The sequence below is a fragment of the Oryza sativa genome, chromosome 7, assembly GCF_034140825.1.
Source record: "Oryza sativa Japonica Group chromosome 7, ASM3414082v1".
In the NCBI taxonomy this organism is placed as follows: Eukaryota; Viridiplantae; Streptophyta; class Magnoliopsida; order Poales; family Poaceae; genus Oryza; species Oryza sativa.
The window spans coordinates 18,981,097-18,999,768 of NC_089041.1; the positions used below are offsets into that span (position 1 = coordinate 18,981,097).

At 42.0% G+C, this 18,672-nt stretch overlaps 2 protein-coding genes and 1 long non-coding RNA gene across 3 annotated transcripts; 2 read left to right on the forward strand and 1 right to left on the reverse strand.

The window, feature by feature from the left end:
• Positions 1 to 2,272: 2,272 nt before the first annotated feature.
• LOC136357436 (uncharacterized) lies at positions 2,273 to 3,608 on the reverse strand. Its single transcript, XM_066312695.1, has 2 exons — positions 2,413 to 3,608; positions 2,273 to 2,297 (listed from the first exon to the last, which is right to left on the reverse strand). Exons 1-2 carry the CDS (start codon positions 3,606 to 3,608, stop codon positions 2,273 to 2,275), a joined length of 1,221 nt encoding a protein of 406 aa, XP_066168792.1.
• A 2,157-nt stretch (positions 3,609 to 5,765) lies between these two features.
• LOC136357225 (uncharacterized) lies at positions 5,766 to 8,162 on the forward strand. Its single transcript, XR_010742419.1, has 3 exons — positions 5,766 to 6,403; positions 6,809 to 6,903; positions 7,691 to 8,162. It is a non-coding gene; the product is annotated as an uncharacterized lncRNA (long non-coding RNA).
• Positions 8,163 to 10,128: 1,966 nt separating this feature from the next.
• Positions 10,129 to 11,723, forward strand: LOC4343309 (peroxidase 7). The gene is made up of 3 exons (XM_015790126.3): positions 10,129 to 10,482; positions 10,594 to 10,773; positions 10,865 to 11,723. The coding sequence occupies exons 1-3, from the start codon at positions 10,141 to 10,143 to the stop codon at positions 11,447 to 11,449; spliced, it is 1,107 nt and encodes a 368-aa protein (XP_015645612.2). The 5' UTR covers positions 10,129 to 10,140; the 3' UTR covers positions 11,450 to 11,723.
• Positions 11,724 to 18,672: the final 6,949 nt, after the last annotated feature.

The window sequence follows — 18,672 nt, forward strand, 5'->3', positions numbered from 1 at the left end:
TGAACCAATGATCTGAGAGTATCTCAATTGATCCCTTACTATTCTTTGGTTTTTCCTTAATAGCACACTGGGATCATAAGGAGTAGGAACTTCCTTACAATCACTATAACCAAAGCGACTCAGGACCTTGTCCACATAGTGAGATTGCACAAGTGTAATCCCACCCTCATCTCCTCTCAATAGTTTAATGTTAAGAATAACATCAGCCACTCCCAAATCCTTCATTTCAAAGCTTTTGGACAGAAAGTGCTTGACCTCCTCAATCACATTGAGGTTGGTCCCAAAGATCAATATGTCATCGACATATAAACACAAGATCACTCCTCCCCCCCACCATAGCGATAGTACACACATTTATCAGCTTCGTTCACAACAAAGCCAACAGATGTAAGTGTATTGTCAAACTTCTCATGTCATTGCTTGGGTGCTTGTTTAAGACCATACAAGGACTTCAACAGCTTGCACACCATTTCCTCTTGACCTTCTAGTACATACCCATCTAGTTGATCCATATAGATCTCCTCCTCCAACTCTCTATTGAGGGAAGTTGTCTTAACATCCATCTGATGGACGAGTAGACCATGAGAGGCTGCCAGAGCGAGTAGTACTCGAATTGTGGTCAAGCGAGCAACCGGTGAATAAGTATCGAAAAAGTCCTCGCCTTCTTTTTGGGTATAACCCTTGGCCACAAGCCTTGCCTTGTACTTTTCAATTGTACCATCAAGCCTAAGCTTTTTCTTGAAAACCCATTTGCATCCTACAGGCTTGCACCCATATGGACGCTCGACGACTTCCCAAGTACCATTAGACATAATTGAGTCCATCTCACTGCGTATCGCTTCCTTCCAATAGTCAGCGTCAGAAGATGAATATGCCTCTTCAATGGTTCTTGGAGTATCATCCACAAGATATACAATGTAGTCATCTCCAAAAGACTTTGCAGTCCTTTGTCTCTTACTCTTTCGAGTTGCTAAAATGTTATCCTCCTCAGGATTTTCCTCAAGTGTTTGATCAATGTGTTCTATCAGCGCAAAGTGCTCAGGGGATAAAATAGGTTCTTGACTAGAAGTGCTAGGTGCATTTTTCATAGAAAATTCATTCTCAAAAAATGTGGCATCTCTGGACTCAGTAATTGTACCAACACTCATGTCGGGTACTCCAGAATTTACTATTAAGAACCTATATCCCACACGATGGATAGCATAACCAAGGAACACACAATCTAGGGTCTTTGGTCCATGTTTAGGCTTTTTGGCTATAGGTACATTTACCTTGGCCAAACAGCCCCATGTACGCAGGTGAGAGAGATTTAATTTCTTCCTTTCCCATTCCACGAATGGTGTTATTTCCTTATGCTTAGTAGGAATTCTATTCAGGACATGACACGCAGTCAATATTGCCTCACCCCACCATTCCTTGGAAAGTCCTGCAGTGTCTAACATGACATTCACCATCTCAGTTAGAGTGCGGTTCTTTCTTTCGGCTACCCCGTTTGACTGGGGTGAATAGGGAGGCGTCCTCACATGAATAATTCTATACTCTTCACAGAAAGAAGTAAACTCATTGGAAAAATACTCTCCACCTCTATCAAACCTCAACCGTTTGATTTTCCTTTCCAGTTGGTTTTCTACCTCAGCCTTATAGATCTTAAAGTAATGTAATGCTTCATCCTTTGTTTTCAATAGGTACACATAGTAGAATCTAGTGCAATCATCTATCACTATCATGAAATATTTCTTTCCCTCTTTAGTCAACACGCCGTTCATTTCGCACAGATCGGAATGAACAAGTTCTAGTGGTGCCAAATTCCTCACCTCGGATGCCTTGTGAGGCTTGCGAGGTTGTTTCGATTGAACACAAGTATGGCACTTAGAGCCTTTGACTAAAGTGAATTTTGGAATTAAACTCATGTTGGCTAAGCGTGTCATACAACCAAAATTCACATGACAAAGTCACGAATGCCACACATTGGACTCATCATTCTCGCGAATATGGTTCACAACATTCTTATTACACATGTCATCCAAAGAAAAACGGAATAAGCCTCCGCTGTCATAGCCTTTTCCAATAAAAGTTCCATATTTAGATACGACAAATTTATTGGATTCAAACACAAATCTAAAACCATCTCTACACAGTAGAGAGCCGCTAACTAGATTCTTCTTTATTGAAGGGACATGCTGCACGTTCTTCAGCTGTACGGTCTTTCCCGAAGTAAACTTCAGATCGACCGTACCAACACCATGAACAGCCGCAAGCGATCCATTTCCCATCAACAAGGAGGAACCTCTCCCGACCTGATAAGAAGAAAACAGGGAAATGTCAGCACACATATTAATATTAGCACCAGTATCAACCCACCAATCAGGTGAGTGACAGACAGAGAGAACTGTAGGTAAAAATTTACTATACCCCAATGTTCCTCCGCCCTCGCTAATGACCATGTTGGCAGACTTCTTGTCCTTGCGATAAGGACAATTCTTGGCCCAATGCCCAGGCTTACCGCACACAAAGCAGACGCCTTTGGCCTTTCGCTTGCCTTTCTTCTTAAAATTGGTAGTTGCCTTTGGTTTGACATCAGGCTTGACTTTCTTGTTGTTGTTGTGAGATGCGTGAGGGTTCTTCTTCTGCACCAAATTGGCGCTAGAACCTCCCTCGATCTTTTTGCCCCGGTTGTCCTTTGCCCTCGCCTTCTCCTCAACACCCAAAGAGCCAATAAGATCAGTAACACTGAACTCTTGCCTCTTGTGTTTTAGAGAAGTAGCAAAGTCCGTCCAAGAAGGTGGCAATTTGGCAATAATGCCACCTGCCACAAACTTGTCCGACAACTCACAGTTGTTGTTCTCAAGTTCCTTTGCCAACATCTGAATCTCATGATCCTGTTCCAATACAGAACGGCCATCGACCATCTTGTAGTCATAGAACAGCTCCATGACATACAGATCGCTGCCGGCGTCGGAAACCCCGAACTTGGCCTCAAGAGCATCCCACATGTCCTTCCCTAAAGGCATGTGCATATACACATCCACAATACTATCGGGGAGCACACTGATCAATGCTCCACGGAACAAGCAATCCGCAGCCTCGAACTTAGCCTCCTCCTCAGGGGAGAGAGGCGGTTCACTCGTTTTGCCCCGTGAAACAAAGAAACATTGCATCGCCGTCAACCACAAAAGTGCACGTGCTTTCCATCTTTTATAATTTGAACCATCGAAAGGATGTGGTTTTAGTGATGCAGCTAAGCCAAGTATCGAAAAAGACCTATCAAGTTTTTGGATTGTTGAAAATTTGGTCATAATTCGGCATATTTTAATCCAAAATATTAAGACAATAAATATGATATTTGTAATTTGAGTAGATCTAGTGACATTGTTAGATGTGTACAACATGAGCATGCTTAATATAGAATAAGCATCAACATAGACAAGAGAACGCAATAATATTGCGACCGACAGCTGTAAGAAACGAAGAACAAACGGTAATAGTGAAACGTTATACCCCGAGAATGGCCATTTGCTGGAGTTTGAGGTAGTATTGCCTCTGTTGCTGTTGACGGGAGGCTCCTTCTCCTTGTCTCCAGTGTTGTTGTTGTCGCCGGTTATCGACATGTTGGTGAAGATGATGCAGAGCAGTCGCGCTTGAAGCGCTACCCAAAAACTTGATCGCCCGCCTACCCATGCAGATTCTCAAGCGGACGGAGTTTCGGAGGCACCTGCTCGTTCCGATCACCCGTGCGCGCGGGATGAACAGAACCGGGAAAAAGAGAGACAGCGTAGGAACAGAAGAAGAGTATCGCCAATGAACAATAGCAGGAGAAAGACACACTCATTGAGAGCCTCTACCTTGCGTTATTTATATAGAGAGAGATCTCCATTATCACACAAATAAATCTCATTTGTTGTGAAGGTTACCATAAAATAAATCTTATTTGTTGTGAAGGTTACCACACAATGAATCTTTCATTTGTTGTGAAGGTTACAACAAATAAATCTCTCATTTGTTGTGGATGTTACAACACAATGGATCTCTCATTTCACTACAAGATATGTGTGGCTTTTTGACGTATTTAATATGACATAGGTCATAATGTCACTATATCATCTAATTTATGACATTTTATTTTAAGCACTTCAACTTAATGACAATAAAAAATTGTGTGTCACAATAAGTGTCATATAGTTAGTCTAACGTCGTCCCGTGACAATATTTACTATGTCATAAGACCTATTTATGGGTCACAAATTATTTATTGTACTATTTTCAATATTTTTATCCATGTAGGCGAGCCTTACTGCCACATCAGTTTTTTTATTCATTTTCAGATGGTCCAACCTGGTGCTAGCCCAACAGCCGCGTACCCAAAATGGGCCAACCCGTGCGCCTAACTCAGCAAAATAGCTAAAAATTGTTGGGCGCTGGGAGTCGAACCCACGAGATCCTGATTCAGTGGTGGTGTGCAAAACACTAAGCTGCACACGATGTTTTGTTTGATATTGCATATTATTTTATATATCACGTTTATATCTTCTAAAGAAACTAATCTAACACGCCTCCAACCTTCCCACTTGGCCCATACCGCACTCCTAGCGAGTCAAGAAGTTCATTTTGCCTCCCTCCTCTCAATTTATTTCAAAATATTAAAACTTTGAATCGAATTTTATCATACTAAACAAACTTATGTGAAAAAGTTGTCAAAAACAAAGTTGTGTAACTTATTGAAATCTACCAATTTTATTTTGGTTATTTCTCCATCTGAGTTTGATTGATCTATATAAAATTTGAATTTTAAAATATAAGAAATTCAAATATTTTTTTGTGTGGTAAATGATTTCAAATGAAAAAATTGTCAACAACAAAGTTGTATATCTTATCATGATCTACAACTTATGTTTTGCTCATTTTGCTATATGACTTTGTTTCAATAATTTGAATTTGAATTTCAAATTATGACAACTTCAAATAACATTTTCAAATATTAAATGATTTCAACTGAAAAAGTCATCAATAACAAAGTTGTATAATCTATCTGGATCTACAATTTTTATTTTGGTCATTTATTAATCCGACAAATTGATAGTATGATTGTTCATAAAATTTACATATCTCTTATATGGTGTTATAAACTATAAGAGAGATTTGTAAATTTTGTGAACAATGTTACTATTACTTTGCCAGATGAAGATATGACCAAAATAAAAATTGTAGATCCAGATAGATTATACAACTTTGTTGTTGATGACTTTTTCAGTTGAAGTCGTTCACTAATAAAAAATTCTATTTGAATTTCTCAAACTTTGAATTTCAAATTTCAAATTGTTTAAATAGAGTCATATGGAGAAATGACCAAAATAAAACCTTTTCATCTCGATGATTTCTACAGCTTTGGTTTTGGTGACTTTTCCATTTGAAATCATTTATTAACCCTAATTTTTATTCGAAGTTGTCAAATTTTGAAAATTCAAAATTTAAATTGTTCAAATGAACTTATTTGTAAAAAGAACCAATACAATAGTCGCAGATCTCGATTAGTTCTACAATTTTTTTGTTTATGATTTTTTTCATTTGAAACAAAAAATCAGCCTAAAATTACATTTAAAGTTCTCATAAATTGAAACTAAAAAATACCACAAGATCATTCCTGTTTCGGCCCAAATGGCCCAACTATTTCTGACCGTCCTATCTACGATCTAATGGTTCTGATCGCCGTCCCTAACCCTAGCCCCATATAAAACCCTGCTCTCCACCCCTCCTCTCTCTCTCTATCTCTCCACCCTCAGCCGCCACACTTCTCCCATCCATTCCCCTCTCCTCTCCTCTCCTCTCCTCTCCGGCGGTGGGTATCGGCGATGACAGCGTGCGGCGGCGTCCTCCTCCTCCATCGCCGCTCGCGGTGCCGGCTTACTCCCCCCTCACCGCTTACTGCGCCGCCTCCGTCTCCGCCGGCGCCAGGCTCGGGAGCGGTGGATCTGCCGCCGACAGCGCTCCCGGGCCTAGGGCGGCTAGATCGCGCGGCGGCAGTCCCCGGGCGGCTCAACGACGGCGTGCGGCTACGGCGCTGGGCCTGATTAGCACGCAGCAGCTCGCCAGAGCTCGCTGCCGCGCCGTTTGTGCCGGCGGGCTCCTGCTTCGGGGTTTCTGGAGGCGCGTGGGGGTCCGTCCGCGGGTGCAGTCTGCATACTGGCTCAAGTTCTGGCGGAACATGATGCGCGTCACTCTCACCTACGAGGCGCATGCCGCGCGGATGCTGGACCGCGGGACCCCATCAACGCCAACCTCTACTGCGCAAGAAGCTTCGGGAACTCAGGCACCGTTGCCAGGAGGGTTCGCTCAGGGACATCGTCTTCTGCATGCGAGCCGACCTGCTTAGGAATCTCGGCAACACGTGCAACTCCAAGATCCGCAGGTTCTGCACTAATCTTAATCTGTATTATGCCAGCATGTTTTTGTTTCAGAATGCAGGCAGATTTAATACCCAGATTTTTGAAAGAAGGCCTAAACTTGCTAAACAGAGTCTTTATACCAGCAATTTTGATGCGATAAGATGTTGTTAGGATTTAGGGCAACTTATTCTTAGAACTTTAGCAATATTTCCTACCAAATTGATGAGCGGTGAGACTAAACACCCTTTCATGGTTTCTATTGTTCCCTCGCTGGGCTTATGTTTCTTTTGTTGATTTGACTAGGATTTAACAGATGATCAGCTGCTTGTAGGAATTAAGCTTCGAATTGACAAGTCCATTGAAAAAAGGAAAATTAACACATGGTCTGAGTAGGATGTTATGATTGTTTTTTTTTTCCTTTCTGACAGGAGGAATGGATACATCAGTCAAGGAAGGAGGAGTATGAACAAGAGAGCAAGGCATGCAGATAGGAAGACATCATTCGGTGAACCGACCAAACTATGTGAGTAGTTAGATGATTTTTTAAGCATGCATATGTATTCTAGACAAGTTGTTAGGTCTAATGGTGCTGAGCATCTGTTAGGTTAGGTCTAATGATGTATTTGATAACTGTGGGCAAGTAAGTTGCTTTAATTTGAAATATCGAGGGAGTATGTGCTATAGTCTATCGGATAATTTATTGATGTCTAAATTATCGTTTCTTAGGCCAACTGATACTGTGATAAGAAAAAAAAAAAGCAAAAAACACATTGTTCATGAGTAATTTTGTAAGTTGGAGTTTTGTTTTGGTGGTGCGCTTTCGATATATCATATTAGGTTACTATTGGGGCTTTGAATTTCATGTTGTGATTGTTCCTTCCTTACTCTTTACTTCTCCTATCATAAAAAGAACCAAATCTATGTCCAGATTCAAACTCATGATTGGGATTTTTTTTGGACAAAGAGTATGTGTCAACGGGTGATGGGATGGTTAGCCCATTTGTAAAAGAAGGTGAACTATCTAAGAATTACATGCATGAAAATTCAAGGACTCACAGCTAAAGACCTAAAGATTGGAGATAAATTACAAGGATTGTTAGATGTGAAATTTTGGTTGTAATTCCTAGAGGGGAAAAATATCTATTGTTATGTATATTACGATTGTTAAAACCTGTTCTTTTTTAATTGTTTGGGCTGCATTAACAAATGTCACTGTAGCATTAGCATGGGCAAATTACTAGTTTTTTTAAGTTCAATACTGTACACATTTGCTGGACATAATGCATATACACTGTACAACCACTGTGCAGAGCTTGCTGGCGGCGTTGGATCGACCTTGCCTCCAGTTGTTTGCCGTCATGCCAGTCCTGGAAGGCCATGCCGTTGTGCCCCATGTGCATCGCCTCCGCACCTGGCTGTCCGCCGCCAGTGGCTGCGGCCTCCTTAGGGATGTTGCCGTCGGGCGCGTTGCCATGCGGCAGATGAACGGGCTGAAGCAGCAATACGTATGAACATAAGGTGACACTGAACTTGCGACTATTGTGCTTGTGGGATGTTATTTTGTTGTTGCTGTGCTTTTGGTCGTTGTGCTGTTGCTGCTGTGCTTTTGGCCATTGCTCTGCTGCTACTGCTGTGATGCTATTGCATATGTGCTACTGTTGCTCTCGCTATAGCAGGAAGATGAAATTTGAGACTTTGGATATGTATTGAATTGGTGGATGGATGTAATGATATTGCATTTTAAGACTTGTGGAATGTGAAATGCATGTGACATTGCAATCATTTGTGGAATGTTAATTCATTTGAATTTGATTTTGTATGTGCTGAAATATTGTATCTGGGCTGAATTGTATGGGCTGAAAAAATATCAGTTGAGTTTTGTGGGCTGAAAAAATTATATGGGCTAAATTGTGGGGGCTGGAAAAATCATATGGGCTGAATTATGCGGGTTGGAAAAATCATATGGGCTGAATTGGTGTGGGCCGAAAATTTATATAGGCTGCACTCAAACAAACAAGCAAAAAATATGTTGGGCCAGCTAGCAACAACCCTAGAAAAAATATATTTTTGGCCCATGAGCTACATGGGCTTCAGCAGGCCGAATCTTATTTTGTGACGTTTTTTTTGAACCATGTCAACTGCTATGTCAGCTGCCATGTGGCAAGCCCCAAGATTTTGTGACAATAAAGCAATGTCATATGCTTGTGACAATGAATGTACAAACATCACATGATGAATTTATGACGGTGGCTTTTTGACGTTTGAAATTATGAACTGTTTGTCATAAATCTTAATTTTTGACATAAATTTCACATATTATGACATAATAAAATGTCAAAAAGCCACATACCTCTTGTAGTGTTTGTTATGGAGTTTACAACACAATGAATTTCATTAGTTAATGGTGACTTTATTCTCGTCTATTACAAAACGGAAGAGCAGCAGGCTCGGCTCGGTCGGCTGCCTCGCCTCGCTACGCCAACGGCTGAGGCCGACTCGGCGCGCGCGCATGCGTGTGGCAGTCCAACCATCACCTCAACCGGTCAACAGGAAATCCCCAATATTACCCTATTTAAGTTGAGGTTCTTTCACCTAAATTTCCAAGGCAGTATTATTGTCTCTAACATTACTTGTGGGCTGTTGAGATTTTAATTGAATTAAATTGTGCCTAGCCCATTTATTCTAACAGATGTCTTGGTGAGGGCTCTTGAAAAGTCTACTTTCAAAGTCTACTTTCAAATTAAAGTGTTCTGAATATAACTCGAATGATGTGTGAATTCGGAGCTGATGCTCATCCTTCAACAGCTGGTTGGAAGAAGCATGATGATTGCATGCATTGGTGCTTGCGAGGGCAAACAGATACTTGGAACGATTTGCTACCAGCGAATCGCGTGGCAATCGAGAGTGAGTGAGCCTGACAAAAGTTGGAGTCCTTGTTTGAGAAATTCCCCCGAGATAATTTTGGGGTTAAAATACGATGAAGCATCAATTCGTTGCCTGATTAGTACAACACTGTTGTGATCAAAGTTTCCACTGTATGTTGACCATGTAAAGTCAACTTCATTTCTGTGTGTGTTTTGGAGGTGGGTGAGGGTCTGTTCAAATATCTATGTTAGTTTAGAGTAGGTTACAGTGTTTCTGTTTATTTGAACAAATGAACACTGCTGTTTTTAGTAGCAGATTTAAGACTGATGAAACCTTGTGAGATCTCATACCTAACCCAAATTTAGTGCCAAAAAAAAGATTGTCATTTGGTTGATTGTTGACCCAGATGAATTAAGTAGTATTTCTCAACATTTCCTTCTTTTTTGAAAGTCGATCATCCAATCATTTGCAAGATCAAATAGAAAAATCTTGTACCGTGACCATGTATGTCGATAACTTGATGTTGTCATATGATGGTTGCATGCTTGCATGTTTGCCCTCGACATGCCAAGCACAAATATGTTTACGCCGACTCGATCGATTGACCAATACACGCATATATTTACCTGCGCAAACAAACACTTGACACCAAAATTAACAATTCAAATAACTATTTAAACCATCTAGATTCCCCCTACGTGCAAACTGCAACCCAATTATTAATTAGCGAGTATACTACTGTACTAATTAATTTCAATCACAATCCCGTCTTGTGTTGCTCTCCTCACGTCGTCGATCGATCGAATTCATCTCGTTTTCTGCGCTACGTGCTCGCCATGTCGTCCTCGTCACAAAACAAGCTCAAAAAACTATATAATCTCACGCAGAAACCCAGATGAATAATGCACAGCTCACGGCAGCACAGAATTGTTTTCCCTTTCGATCGATCAAGATGACGAGGACGCCGGCGTCTCTCTCCTTGGCCGTCGTCGCCGTCTCGGTGGCGGCGGCGGCGCTCCTCCTCGCGGCGCTGGTGGCGGCGGACGGCCAGAAACAACAAGGCTACGTGCAGCCGGCGTACCGGCGGCCGGCCGCCGGGCTGAAGGCCGACTACTACCACCAGTCGTGCCCGGACATGGAGGGCATCGTCCAGCGAGCCGTCAAGAAGGCCATCGCCGCCGACTCCACCCTCGCCCCCGCCCTCCTCCGCCTCTTCTTCCACGACTTCGCCGTCGGGGTACGTACGCCACGAACGAGCTCGCCGTCGCCGTGCCAGCCTGACATGACATCTCCACCATTCCGGCAATGGCGGCTAATCGCGATGTGATGGATATTGGATTGCGTGCAGGGGATCGACGCGTCCGTGCTGGTGGACTCGCCGGGGAGCGAGAGGTACGCCAAGGCGAGCAAGACGCTGCGCGGGTTCGAGCTCATCGAGTCCATCAAGGCCGAGCTGGAGGCCAAGTGCCCCAAGACCGTCTCCTGCGCCGACATCCTCGCCGCCGCCGCCCGCGACGCCAGCACCGAGGCAAGCTCAGCTCACACACTCTAGTAATCTACTCTCGCCGGCGGCGTACGGCGGCGGCGGCGCGCGTGGCTAACGGTGTTCGTGCGTGCAGGTGAAGGTGGACTACTGGCCGCTGATGTACGGGAGGAAGGACGGGAGGAGGTCGAGCATGGTGGACGCCGACCAGTACGTGCCCATGGGGCGGGAGAGCGTCACCGACCTCATCGCCTTCTTCGAGTCGAGGGGGCTCACCGTGCTGGACCTCGCCGTGCTCTCCGGTGCGCACACCATCGGCCGCGCCACGTGCGCCGCCGTGAAGCCGAGGCTGTGGGACTACGCCGGCACGGGGAGGCCCGACGCCAGCATGAGCCCGCGGTACGGCGACTTCCTCCGCCGCAAGTGCGCCGCCGCCGGCGACGGCGGGTACGTCTACCTCGACGCCGACACGCCGACGGAGTTCGACAACGGCTACTACAAGAACCTGCTGCGCGACATGGGCCTCCTGGAGACGGACCAGAAGCTGCTGCCGGACTCGAGGACGGGGGAGTTCGTCAGGGAGCTCGCCGGCGCGCGCCCGGAGCTGATCAGGCACCAGTTCGCCGACTCCATGCGCCGCCTCGGCGCCGCGCAGGTGCTCACCGGCGACGAAGGCGAGGTCCGCCTCAAGTGCTCCGCCATCAACAGCAACTCCTACTGATTGATTGATCTGATTAGCATATATGTCAATATATCGAATTATATTATCGATCGATATCTATTATCAATTGCTTATGCGAGTAATGTCAATGGTTTTCCATTTTGGCTTCTTGGTAATTTCCTCAAGAGAAAAAAAATGCTTGTGTTTTGGAGCTTAATCCACTTTAATTTGTTCGGTAATACTACCTTTGAGATGGTGTTGTATGGTGTAAGAGTGTAAGACAGAGTCATGTTTTATGCTTAAATCATTTGCGTCTGAAGTTGATCTGGACAAAGTTTTGAGGCCTTGTAATTCACCCTCTCAGATTCCTGGTACAAGTCCATTGCGCCGCCCTCAACTATGGCAAGTTTAATTTGCATATCCCCAAATTTCAAAACATATACTCCATGAACTATTAAAATCGGATCTATTTTACTCCCTCCATTTCAGGTTATAAGATGCTTTGACCAAAATCAAACTGTTTTAAGTTTGATCGTTTGTAGAAAAAAAATAGTAACATTTTTAATCTAAGACAATTTATTATGAATATATATTCAATTATTGATGATAAAATTAATTTAGTATTATAAATATTACTATATTTTTCTATAAACTTAGTCAAACTTAAAACAGTTTGACTTTGACCAAAGTTAAAACGCCTTGTAACCTGAAAAGGAGGGAGTATCTCTCTAAACGATTTTAATGGCAGTTTTGAGCTAGTAGTGTTTTAACATGTTGACGTGGTGTCTATGTGATGCTCAGTCCGATTTTTTATTTAAAAAGGTGGGACTCACATATAAACCTCTAAAAAAATAAAAAATAGTAGAACCCACGTGTCATCCTCTCTCTTCTTCCCTCTCTACCCCTTTTCTCCGTTTCCCTTCTCTTGCCCTTGTCTCTCTCCTAGCAGAGAGAGAGAGAGAGAGAGAGAGATGCCGTTAGACCAACAACGGCACCTAGGCTAAACAAGCTTCGCCGTCGCACCACCGTGGAGTATGGTGTTGTAAGAGAGAAGTGTGGTGAGGACGGCAACGATGGCCATCTGCCAGCAAGAACGCACCAAGATGGGTCCCATTGATTTTTTTTTTTACTTTTTCCTGAGTTATATGTGGGTTCCATTTATTTCTTTCTCTCTTTTTTTTTTACAAAAATGCCATGTAAGCATAATGTCACATTAAAAAAATGTAAAAGTGACGTAGGCGTCACATAGGATAAAACCACTATCAAGATCATCTAAGAAGATAAATTTATTCGGTTTTAATAATTGAGGGAGTCACTATCATAGATTTTGCGGTTAAAGAATGTGACCAAACTCCGTCAATAGTCGAGGGAGGCACATGGACTGTTTCCTTTTTGAAAAGGAAATCAGTACCAGCCCATGTAGCAGATTAGCCCATTACACAATCCAGCACAGGCCCATTAAACCGTAGTGACGATGCTCCAATTCAAACTTAAACAACATTCTAGCACCGATACCTTTCTAAAATTATTGGATGTATGAAAATCATATCTAGAAATTACCAAAAAAATAATTTCATAATGTAATTTCATTTTATTTCCCAAACATTTGTTTAGATGCATGGAAGATCAAATTTGTATTTTAAAACCTTATAAATATATAGAACTTACATTATTTTTGTTTCATAGTATTAAAAAGCTACTAACTCCGTTTTGAAAGATATGATGCCGTTAATTTTTTGTACATGAAGTTTACCATTCATTTTACTAAAAAAAATCATGGAAGTATTACATATTTTGTTGTAACTTGTCTTACTATTGGTACTTTAACCATAATACTATATATATTACATATTTATATTAAATCTATCTATTATATACTAAAAGTCCATTAAACTTCCTACAAACGCTCTCAAGCCGCCACATGGCGCTCCTACAAATGCTTCTAGGCCGCCATGTGGCACAATATAATCTCACCGTCGATTTTCACTTAAATTGGTAGACCCATTATTTTATACCGTTAGATTAGATCTTTACCTACCGTTGATTTTCACTTAAATTGGTGGACCCTTTATTTTATACCAATGAATTAGATCTGCCTTTCTCCTGTACGTATGTATGGTTTGCCGGAAGGATTAGTAACTATGGTTGTTAGAAGTTGAGATTAATTAGCTGTCATATTGTGTTACTACTAATCATAGCTATATTTATTATATGCACGGCAATATATATATGGAAGCTAGGAGATTAACAAGAAGATTATACATAGCTAATTAAATTAGTTATTATACATGATTTGTGGAAGGAAATTAACGGTAATATAACATATACAGCTAATTAAATCAGTTTACATGGCTTTACCATGATATTACGTAGCTAATTCGAACCAAGCAATCTCCAGTTAAATCATCCAGCTTAAATCTGTGTATCTAAGATTACCTTTTTAAGTCATTACGATGACTTTAAAATTAAAAAAGATTTTCTAAAAAACAAAATACATGATAATTGGTTTTTGACCTAAATGATTTAGAAAAAAATAGAAAAACAAAGTCCCCTCCACCTCACCCTCACCATTAGATACGCACAACACTTTCTGCCCCCTCCACTTCTCTCTATATTTTTTAGTAGCTATGATAAGGAGAAACAACCACAGTTATTTTAAGCTACACATATCATATCTAATCTAACTTTTGCTCTATCATAATTAAACCAACAATTTAAGATTCAAAATAAATTAAAATCGATAATACATATTACCGTCAAAACAAAATCAATTGTCTTTAAAATATAACTTTTTACCATATAAAAATATATTACTCCACAAATATGTGCAAATATAAACTAGTTCTATAATATAAATAAAAAATATCAAATCAACTATCTCTAAACGTTCATCTTTTAAATTATTTTAGATTATATAATCAATTTGTGATCCCGTTATATTTCTTTAATTAAATAAAATATTTGTGTCTTATAAAATTTATATTGCGGTTCTAAATACATCACCACATCTTGGGCAAATATATAATAATTAATTTCAAGTAAATCTGATTTAATTTTAATTTGTTTGGATTAAGCCAAGTGACACTCTAAAATCTTTCCATTGATTTTCTTTTAAATTGGTGGGTCCAATATTTTTAAGGAAAAATTGGTTATATAGCATCGAAAGTTCACGTTTTTGGTTTTATAGCACCGAAAGATACCGATTCACTTTAATAGCACCCAAAGTTCACCATGTTCCCATTTTTATCACTTCCATCAATTCTCGATCGTTTTCCGTCCGTCTTGATCCATCCACACACACGATATGACGTTTCTACCCCTCACAAGTACAAGTAGAATGCATGTCAATGAGGGGTAGAAACATTATATTGTGTGCGTAGCTGGGTCAATAACGATCAAGACGGACGGAAAAATTGACGGAAGTGCTAGAAATGGGAACAGGGTAAACTTTGGGTGCTATTAAAGTGAACCGGTATCTTTCAATGCTATAAAACCAAAAACGTGAACTTTCGATGCTATATAATCAATTTTGCCTATTTTTAACTATTAGATCAAATAAAAAAAGTACGTGCTCTCACCTTCTCCACACCCTTCCCTGGTACGGACGTACTCTCCTCATCTCCTCTTTCCTTTCCTACTCTCTTAGGAAAAAAATCTTCAAATTTCTAAACCATTAGATTTATCTCAAAATTTACCAATTAAATTTGTAAACAATAAATAAATTGCCCGCGCATCTGCGCGGGCTACCTTCTTAGTTTTAAAATAAAGCGAGTAGTAATTTTATTTTCAGACTTCACTTTCATATCGCTAAGAACACGTGTATAAAAATTTTATTCACATAATGCTTTTCATTTAGAAATATGTCGTTTGGGCCATGAGATTTCTCTCTGGAGGTGTTAATCCATGATTCCATGGACGTGCCAGTCACACACTGCCATTTCGCCATCTCGCTGAACAGTTGGGCAGCAGGGATCGAGCTGCGCTTGATTACAGCAGCATAGGACACGGTGGCAATTAATTGAATGATCTTTTGCATGCATGTCCAGCCACTTGGGGTCAAGACTCGAAAGATAAATTCCCAACAACAAGATCGACGAGAGGAACAAACAGATGAGTGGTGTGGGCGTGTGCAAATGAAATGAAATGAGAGAACATGGAGGGTCTTGGTACAGAGTAACATGAGGTCCATCACGGTTTTTTGGGGAGCAGGAAAACCGTACAGGGCTCATGTCGCCGTCCGTGCATGTTCTTGATTATTAGCAGGTGAGATCAGCGAGAGAATTATGAGGGATGTGGAAAGGAACGGAAAACGGCAACTTGATGGAATTTGTCGGTATAAATTACGTGGAAGATTCGTAGAATATATACAAGTTTTTAAAACATTATTCTTAAAATATACGTATAGTAGTGTGGAATGTTAACATTACGTATTAACATCCTGAGGAGACCGACAAAAGGGAAGGGAAAAAAAGCATAACAAAATATTTTAGGAGTCACTACTACAGAAAAGAACTTCGGTGCCGGTTGGTAACCCCCTTAGATGCTGGTTTTCCTAACCGGCACCATGGAGGCGTCACTGATTAGTGCACCGGCACCACTGTCATTTTAAAAACCGACACCAATATGTAATCAACGAGCAAAAAAACATAAGCCGGCTCGAGCTCGAGCCGACTCTAGCCGATTAACTCCCACATGAACAAAGAAACAAATGATGAATAGATTCCACATCAACAGATGAACAAGAACGACACAAAATCTCACATCAATTCTCATAGCAACAAATGGACTCTCACATGAACAAGAACGCATCTCCAACAAATCACAAAGAGGGAGGGAGGGGGAGAGATGGATCCGCCGACCACTGATGTTGTCTCACCTCCAGCCGACGCCGCACCTCCAGATCCGGTGCAGGCCACCTCCGTCCCGCCGCCTCCCGCCGTCTCTAGCCACGGACCGTCACCGGGTCGCCGTCTCCCCTCCCGCCAGATCTGACCTAGGGAGCACGCCGCCGCCGGACCAGCACCTCCCGTCCCACCGGATTTGGCGGAGGGGAGAGCCCCGCCATGCTGCCGCCGTGGTGAATGGAGGAGGAGAGGTGAAGGAAATGTGGAGAGGAAGAGAGAAGGAGAGAAGGAAGAAGAAGAGAGAGGGGAGGGGCGGTGGAGACGGGATGGAGAGGGAGAGAGAGAATTGGATAAGGATGGGCGAAAAAGGAGTGGATCCGGCTCGCCCGGATCGGCTCGGCTTAAGATGGGTGTCAGTTTTGACTGAAAACCGGCATATATTTCTTTTGTCCACAAAGTTGCCGAGTCCAAGGTGGCCCCCATGCCAACTAAAAGATGCCAGATTTAATTTAAAACCGGCATCTATTTCTGTCAGGGGTAAAATGTACCGGTTTCCTATTAGGAGATAAAGATGCCGGTTCTTGCTATTTTGGTGGGTTGGCGGGCGTGTTGGCGGGAAAGGTATTATACGTACCGGTTTTACCACTTTTGGCTCCTATAGTGTCGGCATCTATTTGATGTTTTGTAGTAGTGAGTCTTTACCAGCAGGTAGATAAGTAGGACCAGACGTCGACGAATGAGGCTAGATAGATGGCTTCGATAAGAAAGGTTGGCGGTATAGGCATCGAGGAGGAGACGAGCAAGAACATCATGGTAGCTGTGAAAGAGGAGAGCTCAACATGGCAAAGAAGGGAGTTAGTGTTAAGTCCATCCATATAGAGATGGAGAATTATTGAGGGTACTCTACAACGTTGTCCATGCAGTGATAATCATTGACATGTAGATTTATGTGTCCTATCTAATCATCTCCCCACAGTGGCGAAGCCAGAAATTACTAAAGAGTAGGGCTAACCTAGGGCTCAACTAATGAGTTGTTGATTTCTCTCTAAACTTACATGGTGATTTAACATAATTTATACATGATATTGGAAGCAAGCCTAGGGCTGCCTCCGCCCCTGTCTCCCCATAACTATCACTTGATGAGACGTGTTAATGTTAATAAGACTCTAGTTAAAAATTCTGCTTTCCACCGCTAGTCCCGAGCTAGAGGGGGATAGAGAAAAGGAAAGTGAAATCGGTGTTTGAAATGTATGTCTGCATAAATCTTGTGACGAACTAATAGCAAATATTCGATAATCAACTTTAACCTTATTTCACAAGACAAGTAATAATTAAGAGCCAATTTGATAGAGCTCTAAATCTGTAGTGGATTTGAAGTTATGGAGATGAAAAAAGGTAACCCCACCATTCCTATATATTTTCTAGAGCAGATCGATTTACTCCTTAAAGTTGAGAATTAAGTAACGTTTGGTCTGCTCTAGCTTCACCGGATACGGATTCAGGATTTAGAACCTAGCAAAACAGACCCTAAGAGCAACTCCAAGAGATTATGTATATGATTAGCTAAGTTTAGAGAGTAAAGAGGTCTGTAAAAAGGAAAAAAGATCCCAACAAGAGGGGTAAAACCAACAGCCTAGCTAAATATTGACTCTCCATATTCAAAAGGGTCCACGTCACGGCTCCCGTTCTTCCGGACCGGTTGACTCCATGACTTCTCGTTTCTCCGCCGCCGCCGCTGGTTTCCGGCCATCGCTTGGACGTCGTTCACAGCCGGCTGCTTCCTTCTGCACGTCGCTGCCTCTCGTTGCACCGCGTCGCCGTCGGCAGATCGTTTATGCACGCCGCGCGCCTCCTTGTTGCGTCATCACGCCGCCGCCGACCACTCATCCAACAGGTGCGTACACTATCGCCATGTAGAGGAAGATTGGTACTGCAGTCTTGTGTGAATTCAATTAACATCAGTAGAAATTGATCAGTCTTGCGTGCAGGGTATGGAGTCCGATGATGAATTTAATGAGTTCGTAATGAACGAATTGATTGATCCCTCTTCGTCGGATGAGGAGCATGATCTATTTTTTGGTGCTGCGCAAATGATCATTGAGGAATCAGTAAATAATCCGGGTCGAATTGGATCTGTTCATGGACATGAGGTAGTGCATCGGGATAGACTATTGTGGCACAATCTTCTTTACAAAGACTATTTCTCAGATAATCCAACGTTTGGACCAAACATCTTTAGACGCAGGTTCGCATGTTCTCTATAATGTTTATGTAATTTTTATGTGTCGTGTTTTATAGTATTTCTAATTTAATTTAATTGCATCATGATATAGGTTTCGGATGAGGATACATGTATTTCTTCGCATAATGAAAGCTGTTGAGGAACATGACGATTATTTTAAGCAGAAGAGGAATGCAGCCGGTGTGCTCGGATTATCT

What these genes read in the sequence shown, in the direction of transcription:
- LOC136357436 (XM_066312695.1), bottom strand. Translation starts at nt 3,608, where the DNA reads ATGTCGATAACCGGCGACAACAACAACACTGGAGACAAGGAGAAGGAG. An exon ending in GAGGGCGGAGGAACATTGGG is followed by an intron (nt 2,298 to 2,412) that starts GTATAGTAAATT and finishes TCTTCTTATCAG; the next exon opens with GTCGGGAGAGGTTCCTCCTT.
- LOC4343309 (XM_015790126.3), top strand. Translation starts at nt 10,141, where the DNA reads ATGAATAATGCACAGCTCACGGCAGCACAGAATTGTTTTCCCTTTCGA. An exon ending in TCCACGACTTCGCCGTCGGG is followed by an intron (nt 10,483 to 10,593) that starts GTACGTACGCCA and finishes GATTGCGTGCAG; the next exon opens with GGGATCGACGCGTCCGTGCT. An exon ending in CCCGCGACGCCAGCACCGAG is followed by an intron (nt 10,774 to 10,864) that starts GCAAGCTCAGCT and finishes TCGTGCGTGCAG; the next exon opens with GTGAAGGTGGACTACTGGCC.